The 23,208-nt window shown below is 38.9% G+C and overlaps 1 protein-coding gene across 1 annotated transcript; it reads left to right on the top strand.

Moving 5' to 3' along the window:
* The first annotated feature begins 322 nt into the window (after positions 1-322).
* LOC100060096 (patr class I histocompatibility antigen, A-2 alpha chain-like) lies at positions 323-15,215 on the top strand. Its single transcript, XM_070244137.1, has 9 exons — positions 323-434; positions 494-577; positions 826-1,068; positions 1,845-1,964; positions 4,138-4,158; positions 6,471-6,488; positions 9,066-9,086; positions 10,506-10,526; positions 14,902-15,215. The coding sequence occupies exons 1-9, from the start codon at positions 323-325 to the stop codon at positions 14,913-14,915; spliced, it is 654 nt and encodes a 217-aa protein (XP_070100238.1). The 3' UTR covers positions 14,916-15,215.
* The last annotated feature ends 7,993 nt before the right edge of the window (positions 15,216-23,208 follow it).

Genomic DNA, 23,208 nt, shown 5'->3' with positions numbered 1-23,208 from the left:
GGGCGGATGAGTGCAGCATCGGGAGGAAACCACCTCTGCGGCGGGCGGAGCGAGTGGACTGCGCGGTCTGGGCGCAGGACCCCCAAGGAAGGCGAGGCTCCGCGAACACCCGCCCAGACCACCCACCTCTGCCCGGGCCCATCCAGATCCCTCCCTTCTCCTGACGCCCTCTCTCCCCACACCTAAATCCCGGCCCTTCTCGGTTGGCCGGCCCTTTTCCATCTTACGAACTCCTCGTCTCCTCCGTTTTCGGCACCGGGACCCGCGCCGGGAGGAGGATCGGCCGGGTCTCAGCCCCTCCCCGCCCCCAGGCTCCCACTCCATGAGTTATTTCTACACCGCCGTGTCCCGGCCCGGCCGCGGGGAGCCCCGCTTCATCGCCGTCGGCTACATGGACTACACCCAGTTCGTGCGGTTCGACAGCGACGCCGCGAGTCCGAGGGTGGAGCCGTGGGCACCGTGGGTGGAGCGGGAGGGGCCTGAGTGTTGGGAGCGACAGACGCGGAAGGTCAAGGGCCAGGCACAGATTTTCTGAGTCTGAACACCCTGCGTGGCTACTACAACCAGAGCGAGGCTGGTGAGCGAAGCGGGCCCGGGTCCAGGTCGCGACCCCCATCCCCACGGACGGGCCGGGGTCTCCCCGAGTCCAAGAGTCACCCCGAATGTGCGGGACCTGCCGGGCCCCTCCACTAGAGTAGAGACAACAGGGACTTTCACTGGGTTTCATGTTAGGTTTAGGTTTAATCACTGCCTAGTGGTCAGGGAGGGCGCAGGGCTGACCTTGGGGGCAGGGTTAGGGTCTCACACCCTCCCCTGGATGTATAGCTGCGACTTGGGCTGGACGGGCGTCTCCTCCGCGGGTACAGTCAGCCTACGACGGCGCCGATTACATCGCCCTGAACGAGGACCTGCGCTCCTGGACCGCGGCGGACACGGCGGCTCAGATCACCCGGCGCAAGTGGGAAGCGGCCGGTGTGGCGGAGCAGCACAGGGACTACCTGGAGGGCACGTGCGTGTTGTGTCTCCGCAGATACCTGGAGAACCGGAAGGAGACGCTCCCTCGCACAGGTACGCGGGACCGCGGGGCTTGTTCGATCTCGCATCAGGCTGAGGGTCTGCTACAAGGAGAGGAGGCAAATGAGAGGACACCAGAACACCCCTGTCCTGTGGGTAGGGAGACTGAGTCTGCCTGGGTTTTCAGATCTGGTACCAGAGAGCAACACACCCGAAGTGCCCACCATTCTCTCTGGACAATTAAGAGATTCAGTCTCTCTTGGAGATGGAGAGGAAAGCCATCCCTGAAAAAACTGATGAGCAGTTCCATTTGACTCTGGCAGTGGCTGTGGAAACCATGGGGGACTTTCTCTCTTAGGCCTTGTTCTCTGCCCCACACACAATGTGTTTGAAGTCTGACTCCAGTTCAAACTTCTTACTTTACCACTCAGAACCCCCCAAGACACATATGACCCACCACCCCATCTCAGACCTGGAGGTCCCCCTAAGGTGCTGAGCCCTGGGCTTATACCCAGGGGAGATCACCCTGACCTGGCAGGCTGATAGGGAGGACCTGACCCAGGACACAGAGCTTGTGGAGACCAGACCTGCAGGGGACGGGACCTTCCAGAAGTGGGCAGCTGTGGTGGTGCCTTCTGGAGAGGAGCAGAGATACACGTGCCATGTGCAGCACGAGGGCCTGCCTGAGCCCGTCACCCTGAGATGGGGTAAGGAGGGAGGCGTGGGCTCAGAGCCTCTTCTCAGGGAAATCAGGAGCCCTTCTGGAGACCTTCAGCAGGGTCAGGGCTGAAGCCTGGGGACCAGGGACTCACCTTCCCTTCTCTTCCCAGAACGGCTTCTTCAGGCCGCCAACCCCATCATGGGCATCACTGCTAATCAGATTTTCCCTCAAATTGTGACTGCTGTGCTAGCTGTGATGATTGGATCTATGATCTGGAAGAGGAGCTCAGGTAGGGTGGGCAGCGTGTCATGGGATCTTGTTCTTTTATCCATACAGCCATTCTATGTCTTTTGATTGGAGAATTTAATCAATTTCTGTTTAACATAATTATTGATAGGTAAAAACTTAACTGTTGTCATTTTGTTAATTGTTTTTCAGTTGTTTTGTAGAACATTGTTCCTTGTTTCTTATCATGCTGTCTTTTTTTCGTGTTTTGATATCTTTTTTTATCAGTATGCTTTTACTTCTTTATCATTTTTGTGTAATTGCCGCAGGTTTTCCCCTTGTGGTTACCATGAGATTTATATAAAATATCTTAAAACTATGACACCCTATTTTAAACTGACAACTTAACTTCAATAGAATTCCTAAGCTTTACACTTCTGCTTCTTCTTGACCTCAGATTTTACATTATCGTTATTGCAAGTTACATATATTTTACATTGTGTAAGTAATAACAGATTCTTGTAATTATGATTATTTTTACTGTTTATATTTTAACTTTTAAACTAAAGTTGTAAATGAATTATGCACCACCATTACCGTGTTACAGAGTCTAACTTTGACTGTACATTTGACATTACCAGTGAGTTTTACACTACCTTTTATATTATTGTACTAGGGTATTCCTAAAATATATTTTCGTTAAACACTAACGTAATCATTAAAGTTTTAATATCCTTCTTTTCCTAGTGATATTTTTCAATTACGTTTTTGTTTTCAGAGGGAAGGAATTTAGGGATATATCTCTTTAATGCATGGAGTAGGCTTCATATGACTACGGTACAGACAGAGTTATGGACAGATGGGTGTTTTACTGTATACTTCCTCATCACTTTTTAAATACCTGTCTCATGTATGCCTGCTTATTTGCATTTTATTCTGAAAAGGAGAGAAGGCCCAATGAAGGACAAAATCTTGATAGTGTTTACCCCAGATGATTTACCACTCTACTTCCTGTCATTGTATCATTTCCTATCTTAATTTCTTTTGTGCTAAGAGATGGGAGAATATAAAACAATATGGTCTCTGACTGATGAGATGTCCTTGGAACCTTGTGGTTCCAGTTCTCAGAAATATGGGTCAGTTTGAACCACAGAGTAGACTATGAAAGGGTTTCAAGTTTTTGTCCGCCTCCTTCCTGACATCGTGCTCTCATTTTTAATGAACTGGTTATTTCTCCCTTTTATTTTTCAGATAAGAGCGAACAGGAAAAAGACAAATCCAATTAATGTATTTCACTGTGTACCTAGTCACGGTTTCATCTGTTTCTTGTACTTTTGTTTTCAATTCTGTATGATCATATTCCTCAACTCCAACATATACATATTTTTTGTGATTTTGCGTTATCTTTCCAACTGAAGTCTGCCATCCTCATTTATTACTCAATTTCGCCCATTATTACCTGTTTTATTTCTCTTGTCAAGGCAATCAATGTAGAAGATCATTTCTGTGGCACGAATTTTTATTAATAATATACCTGTGGAGTTTTGGTATTTTTAAAGTTTCTGATGTCTAAGTTTTCTGCAAGGATCAGGTCATTTGATTTAGAATAGCTTTTCCTGCCACTAAATACTTCATTTCCCTTCCTTTCATGCAATTTAGTTAATATAATTGTCATTTAGGCTTGTGTTAAAATAAAACTCAGATAAAACAAGGTTATGTACTAATAGATTGAGGGGAATGTTGTAAATAGAAGCACCCAGGAAACTAACTCTGCATTTTCTCTTCAAGCAGTGGTTCAGTAATCTGAAAATCAATGTTTGTGGCTACCTTATACAACATAGTTACCACAATAATGAGAATTGACTATTAATATTTAGTAGCTGTCAAGAGCCTACCAAAACTAAGAAAATGTGTAGTAAAAACTTGAATAATGTCAAAAGGGATCAAGAATATTTTTTATGAGGTAACCACCAGAATTAATGTTTCTAAAATGTTTTGTGTTGCACTAAATTCATTCCAGTTCCCGTTTTCATTTTTGATAAAATATTCTCTGGAGAAAAGTGAGCTTTCAGCCACCACTATTGATGCATGTTTGTGAGTGAGTAAGTGTGTGTGTGTGTGTCCTTTTCTACATCCTGATGGGTTTGATTTTACATTTAAAATTTTGAATACATTTGAATTTTCTTCACGTTTGTTTCCCATGACATTTACATTAATCTTTCCATTTTATTTTTCAGAACGGCTTCAGAAAATATTTGGTAAGATATCTGTGACAATTCTTTACTCTTAAAACTATTTAAGTGACTGCTTTGTTGGTTTTTAGTGCTCCCTGCTGTTTTACCTACATGACATTCATTAGCTCGCCCTTCTCCTAGATGGCTACACTTCCCTCCTCCAGATTTTTGTTTATGAACGTCTTCCATATTATGTTCTCTCCATGTCTGTTTTTCTATCTTTCATCCATTCTCATTCCTTCTTTTTTCATTCCATACTGGTCCATCCCTGTAAACATGGGCTTCTTCCATCTTCTGGAGACTTGCCACAGTTGTATGTTGAAGAGATGAAGGGAATTAGGCTGCTAGGCATATGGTTTCCATTCTACATATATTTTCTGGGAAATGACTATTAATTTAGGACCTCTGTTGTGTATTTGAAGTAGGAGGGCACATTAAGATGCAATCAATTTTAGCTCAAACCTTAAGAAATGAGAGAACAGTCCTACCTTGCTGAATGAGGTTTCTCCCTCCATTGTCCTTTTAAAGTCTGTAAATTCTGTTGTCTCTTATATGGTCAAGTGTCAACTTCTGGCTCACTTTCCACTGCCCTTGAATGTCTCAACCAAGTGCTCTCAGGTATATAAATATTTTACATAATTTTTCCTATTTTTTCTTTCTAACTATAGTAAATATCATTTTACTTTTTCACTTTTATTGACACAATTATTTATTCTGAAAACTGCAGTTCCTTTTAAATGTCTATAGAGGAACTTTATGTATTAAGGAAAGTTCACTGATAATATATTTCTCAATTCAGAACATTTTAATCTATTGTTCTAGGATATTTCCAACAGTTTTTCATGAAACATTAATAGAATGATTAAATGTTCGACATCATCCTTTTCTAATGAGATGTTTCAATGATTTTTTTTCCGAGGGGATGGAGTTTAGGAATATACCTGCTAGAGATACAGTTTGGGGACAGTTGGATGCTTTTACTGTTGGCTTCCTCATCTCTCTTAAGCACCTGTCTTGTGTATTGGTGTGTATTTGCACTATATTTTGGAAAGGAAGAAGGCTCGATGCAAGGCCTATGATGGGTATTGTTTATCCCAAAGGTGGTCATGTCAGCCTCTGCTCATGGTTTCACCTCCTATTTGATTACTTTTGCAGCAAGGGCTGTATGGAAGTAGAACAACATTGCCTGTGATTGGTGAGATGGCTTTTGGAATCTTCTGGTTCCATTTCTCAGAAATATTGGTCAGTTTGAACTGTAGAGAAAAGTAGGGAAGTGATTCAAATTTTTATATTCTTTGCTCACTGACATGTGCCTTCATTTTGAATGAACTGGTTGTTTTTTCCTTTTGTTTCATCTATAAGTGTGAACAGGAGAAAACAAAAGTCCCATTCACGTATTTCACTGTGTGCCTAGTCATGGTTTCATCTTTTTCCTCTTTGTCTTCACCTATTGGTGATCATCATTCTCAACTCTAATATACGTACTTGTTTGCCTTATCTTTCTAAAAGAGCTTGCTGTTTTCTTTTTTAATTCATTTTCCCCTATTATTACTGGTGTGAATTTTCCTGTCATTTCAGTAATTGTCGACAGATCCTTTTTGTCAAGTATAATTTTATTAATCACATACCTCTGATGTTTTGGCATTTTCAAAGTGGCTAATGTGTAGGTTTTGTCTTAGATAACTCAAGTCATTTGATTTAGAACCCCCTTCACTGCCATTTAGTACTGTATTTCCCTTTACTTCGTGTGATTTAGTTAAGATAAGCCTCATTCAGGCAAGAGTTAGAATAGAAACTCTCATAAAACAAGGTTATGTATTAATAGATTGAGGGAAGTGTACTAAATCAAGGCACCCAAGACTAACCCTGTATTTTCTCTGCAAGCAGTGGTTCACTATTCTGTAAATCAGTGTTTGTGACTACTTTATACAACATAGTTACCACAATAATGAGAATTGACTATTTTATTTAGTAGCAGTCAAGAGATTACCAAAACTAACAAAATGAATAATAAAAACTTTAATAATGTCAAAGGGATCAAGAATATTTTTTATGAGGTAACCACCACAGCTAATATTTCTGAAATGTTTTGTATTGCCGTAAATTCATTCTGTTTCCCCTATTTTCATTGTTTGTAAAGTATTCTCTGGACAAAAGTGGCCTTTCAGCCACTGTTGATGCATATTTGTGAGTGAGTGAGTATGTGTTTCTGTGTGTATGTGTGTCCGTTTCTCCATCCTGATGGTTTTATTTTACATTTAAAATTTTTAAATTTGAATTTTCTTCACATTGGTTTCACATGATACTTACATTAATCTTCCCATTTTATTTTTCAGAACTTCATGAAAAAATTGGTAAGTTTCATCTGACAACCCTTTACTCCCATAACCATTTAAGTGGCTGCTGTCTTGGTCTTTAGTGTTCCCTGCCATTTTACCTACATGACATCCATTTCCTCACCTTCTCCTAGATATCTTCACTTCCCTCTCCTCAATTTTTGTTTATGAACTTCTTCCTTATTACATTCTCTCCATTTCTGTTTTTCTACCTTTCATCCATTCCCATTCCTTTTTGTTTTCATTCCATACTGGTCCGTTGCTGTAAACATGGGCTTCTTCCATCTTCCAGAGTCTTGCCATAGTTGTATGTTGAAGAGATGAGGGGAATTAGGCTGCTAGGCATATGGTTTCCATTCTACATATATTTTCTGGAAATGACTATTAATTTGGGACCTCTATTGTGTATTTGAAGTAGGAGGGCACATTAAGATGCTATCAATTTAGCCCAAACCTTAAGAAATGAGAGAACAGTCCTACCTTACTGAATGAGGTTTCTCCCTCCGTTGTCCTTTGAAAGACTGTAAATTCTGTTGTCTCTTATCCGTCAGTTGAGAGCTCGTGGCCTACTTTCCACTGTCCTTGAACTTATTACCCAAGTGCTGCCTGGTATCCAAATATTTTACATAATTTTTCCTGCTTTTTTCCTTTCTAACCTTAGTAAATATTGTTATATTTTTGTAATTTATTGACATACTTAATAATTCTGAAAACTGCAATTCCTTTTAAATGTTTATAGAAGAACTTTATGTATTATGGAAAGTTCATTGATAATATATTTCTCAATTCAGAATATATTAAGCTATTGTTCTAGATATTTCCAAAAATTTTTTCATAAAATATTAATGTAATGATTTAAAGTTGAACATCATCCTTTTGTAATGATGTTTTTCTCCTTTTTTTTTTTGGTGAGGAAGATTGCCCCTGAGCTAACATGTATTGCCAATCATCCTCTTTTTGGTTCAGGAAGATTGTCACTGAGCAAACATCCATGCCAATCTTCTTCTGTTTTGTATGTTAGATGCTGTCACAGCATGGCCTGATGAGCAGTGTGTAGGTCTGTGCCTGGGATCTGAACCTGATAACCCCAGGCCGCAGAAGTGGAGCATATGAAGTTAACCACCATGCCACCAGGCCAGCCCCTCTAATGACCTTTTTCAATGATTTTTTTTTCAGAGGGAATAGATTTCAGGAATATACTTGCTAGAGATACAGTTGGGGGACAGATAGATGCTTTTACTGTTTGCACCCTCATCTCTCTTAAGCATCTGTATTGTGTATTGGTGTGTGTTTGCACTATATTTTGAAAAGGAAAAAGGCTCAATGCAAGACCAATGATGGATATTGTTTATCCCAAAAGAAGTCATATCAACATACTCTCATGGTTTCATTTCATATTTAGTACTTTTGCACCAGGGGCTGTATAGAGGTAGAACAACATTACCTGTGGTTGGTGAGGATGCTTTTGGAATCTTCTGGTTCCAGTCCTGAGAAATATTGCTCAGTTTGAACCATAGAGAAAACTAGGGAAGTGTTTCAAATTCTTATCTTCTTTGCTCACTGACATGTGCCTTCATTTTGAATGAATTGGTCATTTTATCATTTTGTTTCATCTGTAAGTGTGAACAGGAAAAAAGGCAAGTCCCATTCACATATTTCACTGTGTTCCTAGTCATAGTTTCATCTGTTTCTTCCCTGTCTTCAACTATTAATGATCATCATTCTCAACTCCAGTATACGTACATGTTCGCATGATTTGTCTCATTACCTTATCTTTCTAACAGACCGTGCTGTTTTCTTTTTCAATTCACTTTCTCCTATTATTCCTGCTGTGAATTTTCCTGTCATTTCAATAATTGTCAACAGATCCTTTTTGTCAAGTATAATTTTATTAATCATATACCTCTGATGTTGTGGCGTTCTCAAAGTGGCTAATCTGTCCATTTTATGTAAGATAACTCAAGTCGTTGGATTTAGAACCCCCTTCACTTCCAGTTAATACTTTATTTCCCTTCATTTCATGTGATTTAGTTAAGATAAGCTTCATTCAGCCTCGAGTTAAAATAGAAACTCACACAAAACTAGGTTTTATGTTAATGGGGGTCATGAAAATGTTGGGAATAGAGGGTCCAAGGAACCTAACCTAGATTTCCTCCTGGAATAGTGGTTCAGTATATTCTAAACCAGTGTTTTTGGTCACTATATACAACATAGCCACTGCAATAACCTGAATTGACTATATATATGTAACTGCAGTCAAGGAATTTATTAAAGTTAGCAAACTGCATAACAAATATGTAGATAATTTCAAAAAGAATCAAGAATAATTTTTTAAGCAAACCACCAGAATTAATATTTCTGAAGTTTCTTCTTAGACCTTTTACCCCTTTTAATTTATGAAGTATTTTCTCTGGACATAAAGAGACCCTTTAGTGACTGTTGGTGCATTTATATATGCTTCCCTGTGTGTGTGTGTGTGAGCTTATCTGTATTCTGATACATTTAACTTTACGTGTGTATTTTTCAATAAATTTGAATTTAATTTGAGTTTGTATTACCTAATATTTACATTGATCTTTCCATTTTATTTTTCAGAAGAACTTCAGAAAAATTTTGGTAAATTATCTCTGACAATTCTTTATTCCCATACCTCTTTAAAATGACTGCTCTCTTGATATGGTTCACATTCCCTGCCTTTTTACCTGTGTACCTTCCATTGGCCCATCCTTCTTTTGGGTGTCTACTATCCCCTGTCCAACTTTTTTGCTTACGGACCTCTCCTATGTTAAGGTTTTCCATCTCTGTCCCTTCCTTCCATTCTTTCCCCATTCCTTCTTTTCTTTTTTTCATCCCATATTTGTCCTTCCCTGTAAACATTGGCCTCTTCTGTCTTCCAGAGACTTGCCATAGTTTCATTAGGAATTTTGTGAGATGAAGAGGAGTAGGCTAATAGGCGTATGATTTCCACTCTCTATATATTGTGTTGAAAAAGTCCATTAATTTAGAACCTCCGTCACATATTACAAGTTCAAGGGGCCATTATATGCAATTGATATTTTCCAAACCTTAAGGGATGGGAAAATATTCCAAATTTGATGAGTGAAATTTCTCCCTCCATTGTCCTGTGAAAGACTGTAATTTTTGATAGCATTAGTGTGAGCTTGAGTCTCACTCTTTTGTTGCCCGTCATTATATTACCCAAGTGTTCCCAGGTACACAAATATTTTACATAATTTTTCTAGGCTTTTTGTTTCTACCTAGCTATAGCAAATGTTCTTTGTTCTTCCACATTCTTATACATACAATTATTAATTCTGCAAACTTTAATACCTTTTAAATGCTCGCAGAAGGATGTTCTATCTGAAGGAAAGTTCGTATATAATATAACTTCAATTCAGAATTTTTTATGTGAATGACATGAGAAGCTATTGTCCTAGGATGATTCCCAAAGAATTTTTCTAAAGCACTAATTCAATCATTAAACGTTTAACAACCTCCTTTTCTAATGGCACGTTTCAATTATATTTTTGCTTACAGATGGAATGGAATTCGGAAATATGTGTCTTTAATGTATGTAGCAGGCCTCATACAGCTACTGCTATAGATAGAGTTTTTGACTATCTGATGGGTATTTTACATAACAGGGGTACTTTTCCTGTAGATTTTTTCATCACATTTTAACTACCTATCTTGTGTATGTGTGTGTGCTGGTATTTTAGTCTGAAAAAGGTAGAAGGCTCAATGAACGAAGAATGTGTGATATTATTTATCCCAGAGTAAATCCTATTCTACCTCCTGTCATGCTTTCATTTCCTATCTTAATTCCTTTTGCACAAAGGAATGGAGGGAATTAAAATTACATTGCTTTTCTTTGCTTAAATGGTCTTTGGGAGCTTTTGGTTCCAATTCTTAGAAATAAGAATCGGTTTTAACAAAGGAGTAAACAATGGAAGGGTTTCAAAATATTGTCCTCCTCTTGACATTGTGCCTTCGTTTTTAATGAATTGGTCTTTCTTCTTCCTTTTTTTTTTTCAGATGAGTGTCAACAGGAAAAAGGCAAGTCTACTTACTGTATTTCATGTTGGACATGATCTTTGTCTATCTGTTTATTTTACCTTTGTCTTCAACTCTTAACGATTATCTTCCTCAACTCCAACATATATGTACTTTTACATAACTTTTTCTCATTATCTAATTTCTATTCCTACAGATTTGCCATAGTTTCATTATGAAGTGGGTGAGCATTAGGTTGATAGACACGTGGTTTCTATTCTATGTATACATTCCTTGAAAATTTCCAAACTTCGGAATTCTTTCATGTATTCTAAGTTTGAGGGCCTACTGGTGTGAAATTGATTCTTCCCGAAACCTTTAAAGATAAGAGAAGATGTCAAACATGCTGAGTGAAGTTTCTCCCTACACTGTCCTTTCAAAGACTGTGTGAACTCAGAGGTCATTCATTGGTCAAGAGTCACTCTTCTACTACCATGGGATATATTACCCAAGAGTTTCTGGGTATACAATTATTCTACATAACATTTTCTGGCTTTATAAAATTTTCGATCATAATGATTGTTCTTTATTCTTGTCCATATTTATTGACACACTATCAAATCAACAAACTACCATTCCTTTTAAATATTTCTAGAAGGATTTTTATCTTAAGGAAAGGTCAAATATAAATGTATCTCTTAGTTCTGAGTTTTTTATGTGAATGATTCATAAGACTGTTGTCCTGAGATGTTTCTGAAAGATTTCTTCATAAAACACTAATATAATCATTAGAACTTTCATGACCTCCTTTTCTAATGACACTTTGAATTCTATTTTTGTTTTCAGAGGGAACTGAATTTAGGAATACATCTCTTTAATGTATATAGCAGTTTTCATATGTTAAAAGATAACTGAGGCACATGAAGATTTCCAACAGTTTATCTGAGCACACATCAATTTGAATTGGGCAATACCAAACTGAAAGTTAGCTGGAATGCTCCACCAGCAGGAACTAGAGGCAAGGTTTTTATAAAGAAGATGAGGAAGCAACGCAAAGAAATGAGAGTAATCATATTCTCATTTCAGTCTATGTAGACAGATCTTTTCTGTCAAGTGTTTTATTAATAATATCCTTTGGAAGTTATGGTATTTTTAAAGTGACTGTCGTATTAGTTTTCGCTAAGATAGGCTCAGGTCATTTGATCAGAATCCACTCACCTGCCTTTTAATACTTAACTTTCCTCTCTTTATTTTACTTAGTACAGAAATAATGAGATTATTCTCACAGGAATGGATATGAGATAACTATATCTTCATCTTTTGAATTTGGAAAATTGGGTTAGAAGGCATCTAAATTCAGGAAAGTTATCATTTGAGAGACATGGATGAGTATTAATAGATGGTTAAGTCTAGAGAATAAGGAAAGATGGAAAAGGGACCGAGCAGTGGAATTGACACCATCAAAGAGGTTTCTTCAAAGAATGTAGGTCAAGTACATATGTAGTTTTATGTACATACTACATAAAATCTTGAGGCTATAAAGTGCAAGAATCCCCAAGATACTGGCGTTTTACAAACTGTGAGATCTAGAAATGATCTTATCCCTTGAAATTTACAACTAAGTTTTGTCAGGGACTTCAAGAAAGCCTAGAGGGGAGACTTTGGAAGATGGCAGTGTTGGAGGATCCTGAACTCACCTCCTCACATGGACACAACAAATCTACCACTGCCTGTAGAACAGTTTCCTCTGAGAGAGATCTGTAAACTGGATAATAAGCTCTGTAACTACAGACAACACAGACAGGTGGAAGAGGCAGTGACACAGCTGCATTGATGGAAAAACCACAACATTCCTATGGCGCATCACAGGCAGTAATGATCTCAAAAGTACAGATCTTCTCCAGAGGAGTGGGGGATCTTAGCTCCACATTAGGCATCCCAGCCCTTAGATTCAGCACAACAGAGATGAGATCTCATAATACTTGGCTTTGCTGGCTTTGAAAACTATTGGAGAATATGCACAGGAAAACTAAAAATCTTCAGAGAAATAAAAATCTGCTTGTAAATGGCCTATGCACAGATTCACCCAACCTAGAAACACCAGATAAAAATGTGTGTGGTCCATTATAAGAGAGACTCATTCACCAAGTTTGAAGCATATATTAGAGAGGCAGGAAGATCTGCCCCCACCCTACCCCCAAGACTGAGACATTGGCAACAGCTATTACTGTGACCTAGTTGAGTCATGCTGACACAGAGGCTGCCAGTTACCACTGGATTTCTTCCTCTAGCCTGTTACTTCAGGCATCTGCTATGCCCAGTGTAGCACCTGAGGCAATCCCATACAGCCAGGGAACAGGATGCCTGCCCCAGGGAGAAGTTCTGCACACCGGAAAGCCCCAAACTGTTGGACCTATGTCTGCAGGGCATGTGGGACCTGGGTAGCAGGACAAGTGGGTCCATGTCAGCAGGGTGCATGTGGGCCAGTGGAGGTGGGCAATGGAGCATGTTGAAGTAGACTTGTGCCACTGGCCATCACAAGCAGCCACACATTGGATCTTCCCTGCACTCCAGTGCTTGAAATATTTGTGCCCTGCCATGTGTGGGTTGGCTCCACCCATTTTCACTCTTTATGCACCTGTGTATTACAAGGCAGCATAGCCAAAGCTGGCTAGAGGCCTCCCCCACTCAAAAGAGAGCCACCAACAGCCACACACCACAGGGAACTGCACCAGAGATCTGTAGCAATTGTGAGCCCTTGAGCCTAGCAACCAGCTACTTTGGGGACCTGACTTATTTAATAGCCAAACAGCAGCAGTTGTGTGCTATTAGACCTTGCAGACAGATGTTCCAGAGGCTAGTCCCACCCAATAAAGTAAACGTAGCAGCCAAATGTGCCTGAGCCTCACAACCAACCAACTTGGGGACCAGCCTGGCCTACTGGTGTGCCCACAGCAATAGCAACCCAGCCATAACAGAAAGGCATGCTCAGCCCACACAGCAGACACTCCTGGAGCATTTGGCTTGAGTGACAAGAGGGGAGCACATTGTTGGACCCCATAAGTCGTCTCCTACATAAGGCCATGTTTCCAAGATCAGGAGATGTAGCTGATCTACCTAATACATAGATATAAGTGCTGAGAATTAGGCAAAATGAGACAAAGAAATATGTTCTCAATAAGGGAGGAGGGCAAATCCTCAGAAAAAGAACTAAATGAAATGGAGATAAACAATCTGCCTGATGAGGAATATAAACTAATAGTCATAAGGATGTTTACTGATCCTGGGAGAAGAATAGGTGAATACAGTGAGAGCTTCAAAAAATAATTGGAAAATATAAAAAAGAACCAATCAGAACTGAAGTCTACAATAATGGAAATTAAAAATTCACTAGAGGGAATCAACAACAGGCTAGATGACACAGAAGAATGGATCAGCAATCTGGATGAAAGAGTAGAGGCAATCACCCCAGCTGAACAGAAAAAAGAACTTAAAAGAATGAGGACAGTCTAAGAACCCTCTGGGACAACATCAAGAGTACTAACATCTGCTATTACAGCATTATTGACAATAACCAAGATATGGAAACAAGCTAAGTCCTCATCAACAGATGAATGGATAAAGAAGATGTGACATAAATATATATATATGAGATATATATATATATATATATATATATATATATATATATATATGACTACTATTAAAAATGAGGAATAAGGAAATCCTGCCGTTTGCTATAACTTGGTTGGACCTCGAGAGCATTATGTATGACAAGTGAAATAAGTCAGGTAGAGAAAAACAAATACTGTATGATATCATTTGTATGTGGAATCTAAAAAGGACAAATCAGAGAAACACAAAGTAGAATTGTGGTTCCCAGGGGTTGAAGGGTGGGAGAAATGGGGAAATATTGCTCAAAGGGTACAAACTCCCAGTAATAATATGAACAAATTTGGGTATTTAATGTATAGCTCATAACACTGTATCATATACTTGAATGTTGCTAAGAGAGTCCATCTTAAAAGTTCTCACCATGAAAAATAAAATTATAACTATATGATGGGGTGGAAGTGGTAGCTAATGCTACTGTGGTAATCATTTTGCAATTTATAAATGTATCATATCAACATAATGTACACCTTAAACTTACACAATACTATGTGGCAATTATATCTCAATAAAGCTGGAAAGAAAAACGAAAGAAAAAACAAGAAATCTCCTCTTATTAAATGACTAGTCACAGAGGCTACATTTATGATTTTGGAAAACTCACAAAGGATAAAATCAAGTCCTTTTTTTTTGAAGTTTAAAACATGGTGCCAAATACAGTAATTAAAAATACTGGACCTAAGACATTACTAGCCTTGCTGGACCTAAAATAATTTATTTCTCTCTCTCTCTCTCTCTTTTTGTTTTTTGTTTTTTTTTTTTATAGAAATGCCTCCATGAGCTCACAGATAGACACACAAGGAATGTGTAAAATGTTCAGCAGCCTATATTTCACAGTACAAAACACCCACTTGGCCAAGACCAGTCCAACAACGGGGAAGGAGGCAAGGAAAGCCCAACCTTTAAAACATGATAGAGATGAAAATGTAATGCTTATTAATAAACCTGAGATTATGAGAACATTTTCCTAAAGACTACAAGTTGAGATAAAATAAAACTGCATACATGAATATACTGAGCTTTGCAGAATATTTAAAGTCAGAAACAATGAAAATAGCAGGAAAGATTTATGAAAATCAGGTAAGAGTGAAAACTTTGACCAGAAAATTCCTCCAGCATTGATTCATTAACTTACATACTAGAACGACATGTAAAGCTCACCATCCTCTAACTTTATCTAATAACAACACAAAAAATTAAAGTCTAGTTAATATAACATGTGTTAGGAACTCCAGACTGTCTTCTCCACGTGTATAAGATGGCTATACGTTTCATTTGGTATAATCATAGAGTAATGCCCTTCCATTTCTTCACAAATTAGTTCTTATTCTTGCGATCTCATTTCAAAGATTACACTTGCCTTATATATTCTTTAAAGTCAGAATATTTAAAAAATAAGGAAAATGAAATAACACAATCAAGATGGAATCAAAGGACTCTGTTATAGCTTTACCCAAAGATCAATTATACTTTAACTACCCTCATGATTTTTAGTTGCATCCAACCAGTTTTATGGGAGAGGCACCACAGTATCTTTATGTTACAGGCTCTTAACATCAGCCCTGATATCAGTTCCCCCACATTGAACCCAGCGTATATGGGGTTAAAACTAAAACCCACCGCCCCCTTTCCTGCTTCTCTAGCTCCACTCATATGGAAATACCTGTTTCTTTAAACTTGGACTCCTTGAGATTTACAACTAAATGGGAGTTACAAATTGTTAAAAGCCCAGGTGGCCTGGAGTTGGAGGCACACTAAAGTTTAGCTAATCACGTGACCTTGAGTTTGCCAGGGAAGCTGCTGTCTCAAGAGTATCAAGGAGCGGAGGCTTCCCAGACCTCAACTCCTCACTCCCGGCGCTCAAACCCGCCTCAAACAGGAAGAGAGACAAGAGACAAAGGCGAAGGACGCCCACCTGCCATCCTCCTATCTCACCCCCCCCCCCACCCCCACCCCCCGCGCCTTGCTGCAAGCAGCCTCTCAAGGCCAAATGCAGGCTGGTGGGAAAACGCCAGCCTGCACAGCTACATGCACCCCCTCCCCTCCCCAAAGCCCCAAATAAAAATCCCTACCCATTCCTCATCGGGGAGCTAGCAATTTTTGAGGCATGAGCCCTTGCTTTGCTCCCTGTGCCTGGCATAGTAAAAACCTTTCCTCTTCCACTCAAGACTCTGTTCTCATTATTTGGATTGGCATCGGGTTCAGAGACCGAACTTTCAGTTACATTTATACCCATGTAGATAATATGGATAAAGAATGCTCAATTAATTGTAGTAATAACTTTAATGAGAAGAACAAAGTTCAAAATATTTCCTGTCTTTTCCCTCTGTGGCTAGTGAGATAACAGAGTCCTTAAACAGTGCAATCTCTCTCACCTAACCTTGTCCTAAAGGCTCTGCATGAGCTGATAGATAAGGAATAAGAGGCACAGAGATGTCAGCCTAGGCCTGTACTTCTTAATCCTGGGTGCACAGTATTATCACTTGAGAATATTTTTTAAATTACTGATTCAAAATCCTGACTTCTCTCCCCTCCTCCAACCCCTGAGAAATTTCTATTTGACTAGTCTGAGGTGAAACCTTGGTGATGGCACTTTTTACAAAGCTCTTCAGGTGATGACTCTCACGGTTAATCAGAGTTGAGAACTGTTAATCTAGAAGTAGGGTTAATATTTCAACCCAGGTGAGTAAACAAATGGACTTTGATGCTATGCTTCATTATGCTTCATCACTTAGAATATGTATTTCTCAGGTATGAAATGAAGATTGGTACATAGCTGGTTAGCTGGCCAAAAATAAATTTGAAAACTTTTTATCCTTACTAAGCATGGCTTGGGATTAATTTTATGCTTTTGACAGTTGTGAAATTAAGTAAATTTGTGGTTCTTTCCCCAGTCCCATTCCTCTCCGTGTCTTCTCATTCCAGTCAAGGTAGATAAGGGATGTTCGAATTGGCCTAATTCGAGAACAACAGGGACTGCCTCTCTCGGATTATCCCTCATCTTTCTGTAAAGTTAGAGAAGTAAGGAGAATATAGAGCCTCCTTCTGTAAAGCTGGAAAGATAAGACAGTTTGGTGAGGGTAAGGCTCCAATTGCCACTGCCTAAGACAGTGAGGCAGGTAGTATAGATAAGTTATGTTTTCGGTTTTGGGTAAACATTCTTGGAAATTAGCGTTGATGAGGACATTCTTTCTGGGCAAGTTTTTCCTCCCCATCAACAGGTGATGTAGAGAGCTTCATGGAAAAGGGGAAATTTGTCTTTTCTCTTTCAAATGCTATCAAGAGACTTAAAACACTTTCTATCCTTTTGGCTATCAATTTATATCTCAAATTCATGGGATAGAGCACACGATTGTGCTGTCCAAAATTACCCTATGTCTAGGGCCAAAGCCTAGAGAAGAATAGAAAAAGGTATAAAGCAGAAATAAGCATTAGTCCTATAAGACCTCACTGTCCTCAGCCTCTACCTCTCAGTTTCTTCCCATTATTGACTTATGATCTTGGGTAGGCAGGTAGGACAAGGGGAATTGGCATTTTTGAAGGCAAAATCTCACTTGGAAATTATTAGTTCCCTATACTGGATTAAGTGTCTAGGATTTATCAATTAAATTGCAACCTAAAATAATGCCTGGATGGGCAGTGTTCTGGAAAGAGCCAGATTCTGGTATCGGAGAAGATAGAGAGTAATTTTGAGGGTCAAGTCTGGCTATTCTGTGTCTTCAAATACGTAATATAATTAACCTGACAGAAAGTCCTATATCAGATGTAAAGCTGCTGCATTCACAGAAAGACTACTAGATAGGTTCTGACATAGGCATCCATTTCTGGGACTATGGTGGTAAGTGAGGTCACTGCAATCCACAAAGAAGCTATCCTTCTTATGACAGGGTCTCAGTGAATTAGTTATCTATTACTGTGCAACAAATTACCCCAAAACCCAGGGCTTGAAACAACAAATGCATATTAACTCTCAGGTCAGGAATTGGGGATTGGTTTAGCTGGGTAGCTCCAGCTCCTAGTCTCTCATGAGGTTGCCGTCAAGATGTTGGCTACGGCAGCAATCATCTGGAGGCTTGACTGGAGCTGGAGGACCTGCTTACAAGAAGACCCCTTCACAGGGCTGTTAACTGAAGGCCTCAGTTCCTCATCATATGATTATCTCCACTGCACCACCTGGTGTTTGCAAGACATGGCACGTATCTTCCCCCAGAGCAAGAGATGAGAGAGAAAGAGAGATTGGAGCTGCAACGTCTTCTAAAACCTGATCTTGGAAGTGACATTCTATCACTTCTGCTGTTTCAATTGGTCATACAGACCAACCTTGGTAAAATGTGGAAGAGTACAATTACTATGAGTGAGGGTCATTTTATTATACTGCCTTGGTTTAGTTTTCTTTGTTTACAGTATTTGAAATTTGTAGAGATCCTCAGATATGTGAACTTAGTTTGCATCAAATTTGAGAAAAGTTGAGTCATTGTCTCTTCAATTATCTTTCTGGCCCTGTCTCTGTCCTTTTGGGAACTCCAATTGCACATATTTTAGCCCATTTGAATTGTCCCACAGCTCATGAACACTTTATTTTTTTCAATCTTTCATTTTCTCTATATTTCATTTTGGGTATTTTCTATATTGTCTTCGAATTCACTAATTTTTTTCTCTGCAATGTTTAGCCTACGGCTAATCCCATCCAGTGTAGTTTTCATATCAAACATTATAGTTTTCCTCTCTAGAATTTTGATATGGCCTTTTTAATGTCTTCCATATTGCTACTTAATATGTTCAATCTTTCCTCTAGCTTCTTGAACATAGGGAATGTAGTTATAATAACTTTTAATGTTCCTATCATCTGTATCATACCAGTTACTTTTCAGTTGATTCATTTTCTCCTCTGTGTGGGTCATATTTTCTTATTTCTCTGCACAGTTGGTAACTTTAAATTGGATGCCAGACATTGTGACCTTTTCCTTATTAGATGATGGATATTTTTGTGTTCCTATAAATAGTTTTCAGCTTTGTTCTAAAGCACAGGTACACAGGGGCCAGCCCAGTGGCATAGTGGTTAAGTTCTCATGCTCCACTTTGGTGGCCTGGGATTCGCTGGTTCGTATCCCTGGCACGGATCAAGCCATGCTGTGGTAGGCATCCCACATAGAAAATAGAGGTAGATGGGCACGGATGTTAGCTCAGGGCCAGTCTTCCTCAGCAAAAAGAGGAGGATTGGAGGTGGGTGTTAGCTCAGAGCTAACATTATTCCTCAAATAAGTAAATAAATAAATAAATAAAACACAGTTACTTGGTATCAGTTTGATCCTTTGGCATTGTTTTTAAGATTTGGCAGGAAGAATCAGAAATGTGCTTAGTAAAAGGCTAAATTCTGCCCACTACTAACATAAAATGATTCTGAGAACTCTATCTGATACTCCATGTGTTGTGTGGTTTTCCAATTTGACTGGCAGAGAGAACTATTCTAGACCCTGTGTGAACTCCATTGATTGATCCTTCTAATCCTCTCAGGTGGTTTCTTCTCCATCCTTGGGTAGTCTCCTCACATACATGCATTGTTCAATAATCAACTGAAGACTTAAGGGAAACCCTCTGGAGCTCTCTCTCTCTCTGTGCAGTTATCTCTTCTCCAACGCTTTACAAACTCTAGCCAGTCTTGGCTTCCCTGGACTCCCAGATTGATCTCATCAAATCAGGGAAAGAGCTGGGTGCAGCTAGGCTTCCATCTCCATGCTCTATGGCCTAGAAACTTTCTCTAGTCAGTGAGCTGGGGCAATTTCAGGCCTCACTTAATTTGTTTTCCATCTCTCAGTATCATTGTCCTTCAATGTCTGACACTCAATGTCTTGAAAACTATTTTTTCATATATTTTTTCAGTTGTTTAAAAATTTGTTTCAAGTCCCTGTTACCCCATCTTTCCCCAAAGCAGACGTCATATGCTAGGATTTTGTCAAATCCACACACCAATTTTGTGAGAATTTACATCTCTTTTAGTAATAAATCTTTAAACGTGAACTTAGAACATTGAAGTTTTTGAACTGTTTTTAAAGTATTTCTTCCTAAGTATTTTGTGATTTTGAGGATAATGTATCCCTTTTTCAAATTGTATGTTTTGGTTCTATAGAAATACAATGATTTCTTAATATTTTTCATATATTGGATAACCTTGGTAAACTCATTAATTTCAATAATTTAACCATAGAATTTTTTGCGGTTTCTAAATATGCAATTACTTCACTTGCACGTGACAGTTTTAGTTCCTCTATTTCAATATTTGTGAAAGTTCCAACTCCTTTTATCTTAGTTTGTGATTGAAATACTAAGATACCCTACATTCCTGTTATTCTGAAAATTAGGGGATGAAATCAGAGCTAAGGCTTGTCAATTGGTTAGATCCAGATTTCTCACCCATGTGACTGACTGGTTTTGTTAGATCAAGTCTAAGCATGTGGGCTTGAGACAAAGATTGTGGAATCTGAAAGAAGGGAAAATGTGTGTGCAGGTGCAGAGTATGGATTAAAAAAATCAATAAGGAAAGCAAATACCTAAGGCAAAGGGCCTGAGATTATGATATGCTACACTTGGCTGAGTAGTTCTCTCACCTAATAAATTCTTATCTAAATAACTGCCACTTAGAAGCCCTCTGGTTAATCAATGAACAGCTATACAATTAGATAGTACTTTTCATTTTATTTCCATTCACCTTTCTTCCTCTCTGGATTTCAGACATTCTTTCAGGTGCATCTTTGGCCCTTTTAACTCTGGTCTGCATGATATTCCATCCCATATTCATGCGCTCCTTAATGCCTAGGCATTGGTACTCTGGAGGAGTCACCTCTTACTCCTCAGGAGAAAAAAACTGCTGAAGATTCAACCACATTTAACCACTTTAACAGCTCATAAACTAGACAACTAGACAAAGGTACAATCAATTATTGCCTGGATCACTTTAGCAACAGTCTCCCTGCTTCTTCTTTTCCTCCCACTACTGTCTATTCTTAGTACAGCAGCAAGATTGGTTGTTTTATGTCTTAATACAGACATCAGTTGGAATGTGTCATTTTCCTACTCAATGACCCATAGTGTCTCCCTATTTGACTCAAGTTGAAATCAAAGTCCTGTTAGTGGCTTACTAGATGCTACACAATCTGCTACTTTTCTGACCTCTTCTCATTATTGTCTTCCTGGCTCACTTCACACCAGTCACATAGGCCTCTTTATATTCCTTGAAAACACCAGGCACATTCCTTCCTTATGGTCTTTGTTGTAGTTGTTTCCTCTGCCTGGAAAATTCTTCACCCAGAAATCCACTTAGATGAGACTTTGCTCAAGTATTATCTTCTCACAGAGGCCTACTGACCTATTCAAGTTGAAATTCCCCTGCAGCTGCCAGCAGTCCTAATACGCTGCTCATGTTTTCTTTTCCCATAGCACTTATCATCTTCTAATGTTCTGTAGCCCCCGAGTGGTATATTAATTTCACTAATGGCCCAAATTTGTCATCTTCTCCACATGCACAGTCTTTTCAGTACAACTTTGCACTTCGTCCCATTAAGAAGTGGAATATATTCCCTTCTCCTTAATTCTGAATTTTATCGTGTAACTTTGCTTAGTCAAGAGATGTTAACAGTTGTGACATAAGCAGAAGTTTGTAAAAGCACTTGCATGTTTCTCTTGTCTCTTGCCCTGCTGTCATCACAAAACATATCCAGGCTAGCCTCCTAGAGGATGGCACACGGAGCGGAGCCAAGTAGATCTAGTTGTTCTCACTGAGGTTATTCTAGATTAGTCAGTCAGAGCTCACCAGTAGACATAAGTGACCTTAAATCACTGATCTATAGAATCAGGGTCTGAATATATGCTTATTTTTGTATGCCACTGAGATTTTGTGTTTCGTTGCACAGCATTATTGTAGCAAAGATCATACCCTGTTGTAATGTAAGTGACACAAGGGCATGACTTATTTCTTTTGTTTTGTTTTTACTGGTATATCCCAAGTAACTAGTATAATGCTTATGGTGGGTATTTAATACATATTTGCTTAATCATAAATAAAGTGATATAAAAACACACTTCCAATGCATTGCTTACATATGTTAAAGGAGGATTACAGTTAAATTCTACACCAATCATAATGCCTAAACATAAAAGATATTGAGTAAACATCTTGATCTTGAGCCTACACATAAAAAATAATTTTCTCAATTATTTTTAAAAATGAATTATTTTTCAATGAAGTAGACAGCTTTTGGAGATCTGTGTATAAAGTGATAAACACATTTTTTTTTAGTTTAGTTTAGTTTAGATAGGCACCAAACAGTCAACCAGATACCTTAAGTTTCCTTGAGCAGTTTTGGGGATAATATCTACCATACTACTCCCATATAAAATTTTTAGTCAAACAGATCTCGAAGACATTTTGATTTTCCTTCTATCACTTCTGGCTTTACAGCTTCCCTTCATGGTGATATGGGATGGAAAGGTCATACCTGGAATCTGCCAAATTCTCTTTTATCCTTCTAGGCTAGTGCTTCTAGATGAGATACCATTACCCATGGATACTGATCACACAGAAGGTTAACATTTTCTTGGCTCTGTAATCTAAGCTACCCATCCAAACCAATCTTCTCAGAAAAGCTCACTCTTAATTTAATTAATTTTTAAATGTTATTGAGTCATGTTCTATACAGGTATCTTGAGTACAAAGCAAGAGAAAAAGCAGACACAAACTCCTTCCATTAAGGAGTTTACTTTCTTATGGATGAGACAATAAACTTTTAAGTGAGTTAAATATGGGTATATTAAATGGTGATAAATACTAAGAAGAAAATAGAGTAGTAAAGGTGTATAAGGATTAAAGGAGAGTGGGAACATTAGACAATTTGTCCAGGAAAAGTCTCACTGCAAATGTGAATAAAGACCTGAGAGGGTGAAGGAGAGAGTCATGTGAAAATCCAGAGAAAGAGAATTCAAGGCAGACGAAAGAGAGAGTACAAAGAAAAAGCTGCTTGGAGAATTCATGGAACAACAAGGAGGCAGGTCTGGTTAGAGCAGGTGATTAAACAGTGTG

This window comes from Equus caballus, chromosome 20 (assembly GCF_041296265.1).
Source record: "Equus caballus isolate H_3958 breed thoroughbred chromosome 20, TB-T2T, whole genome shotgun sequence".
NCBI lineage: Eukaryota > Metazoa > Chordata > Mammalia > Perissodactyla > Equidae > Equus > Equus caballus.
The sequence above is the reverse complement of the archived record's forward strand: the minus strand, read 5'-3'. Positions and strand labels throughout refer to the sequence as shown.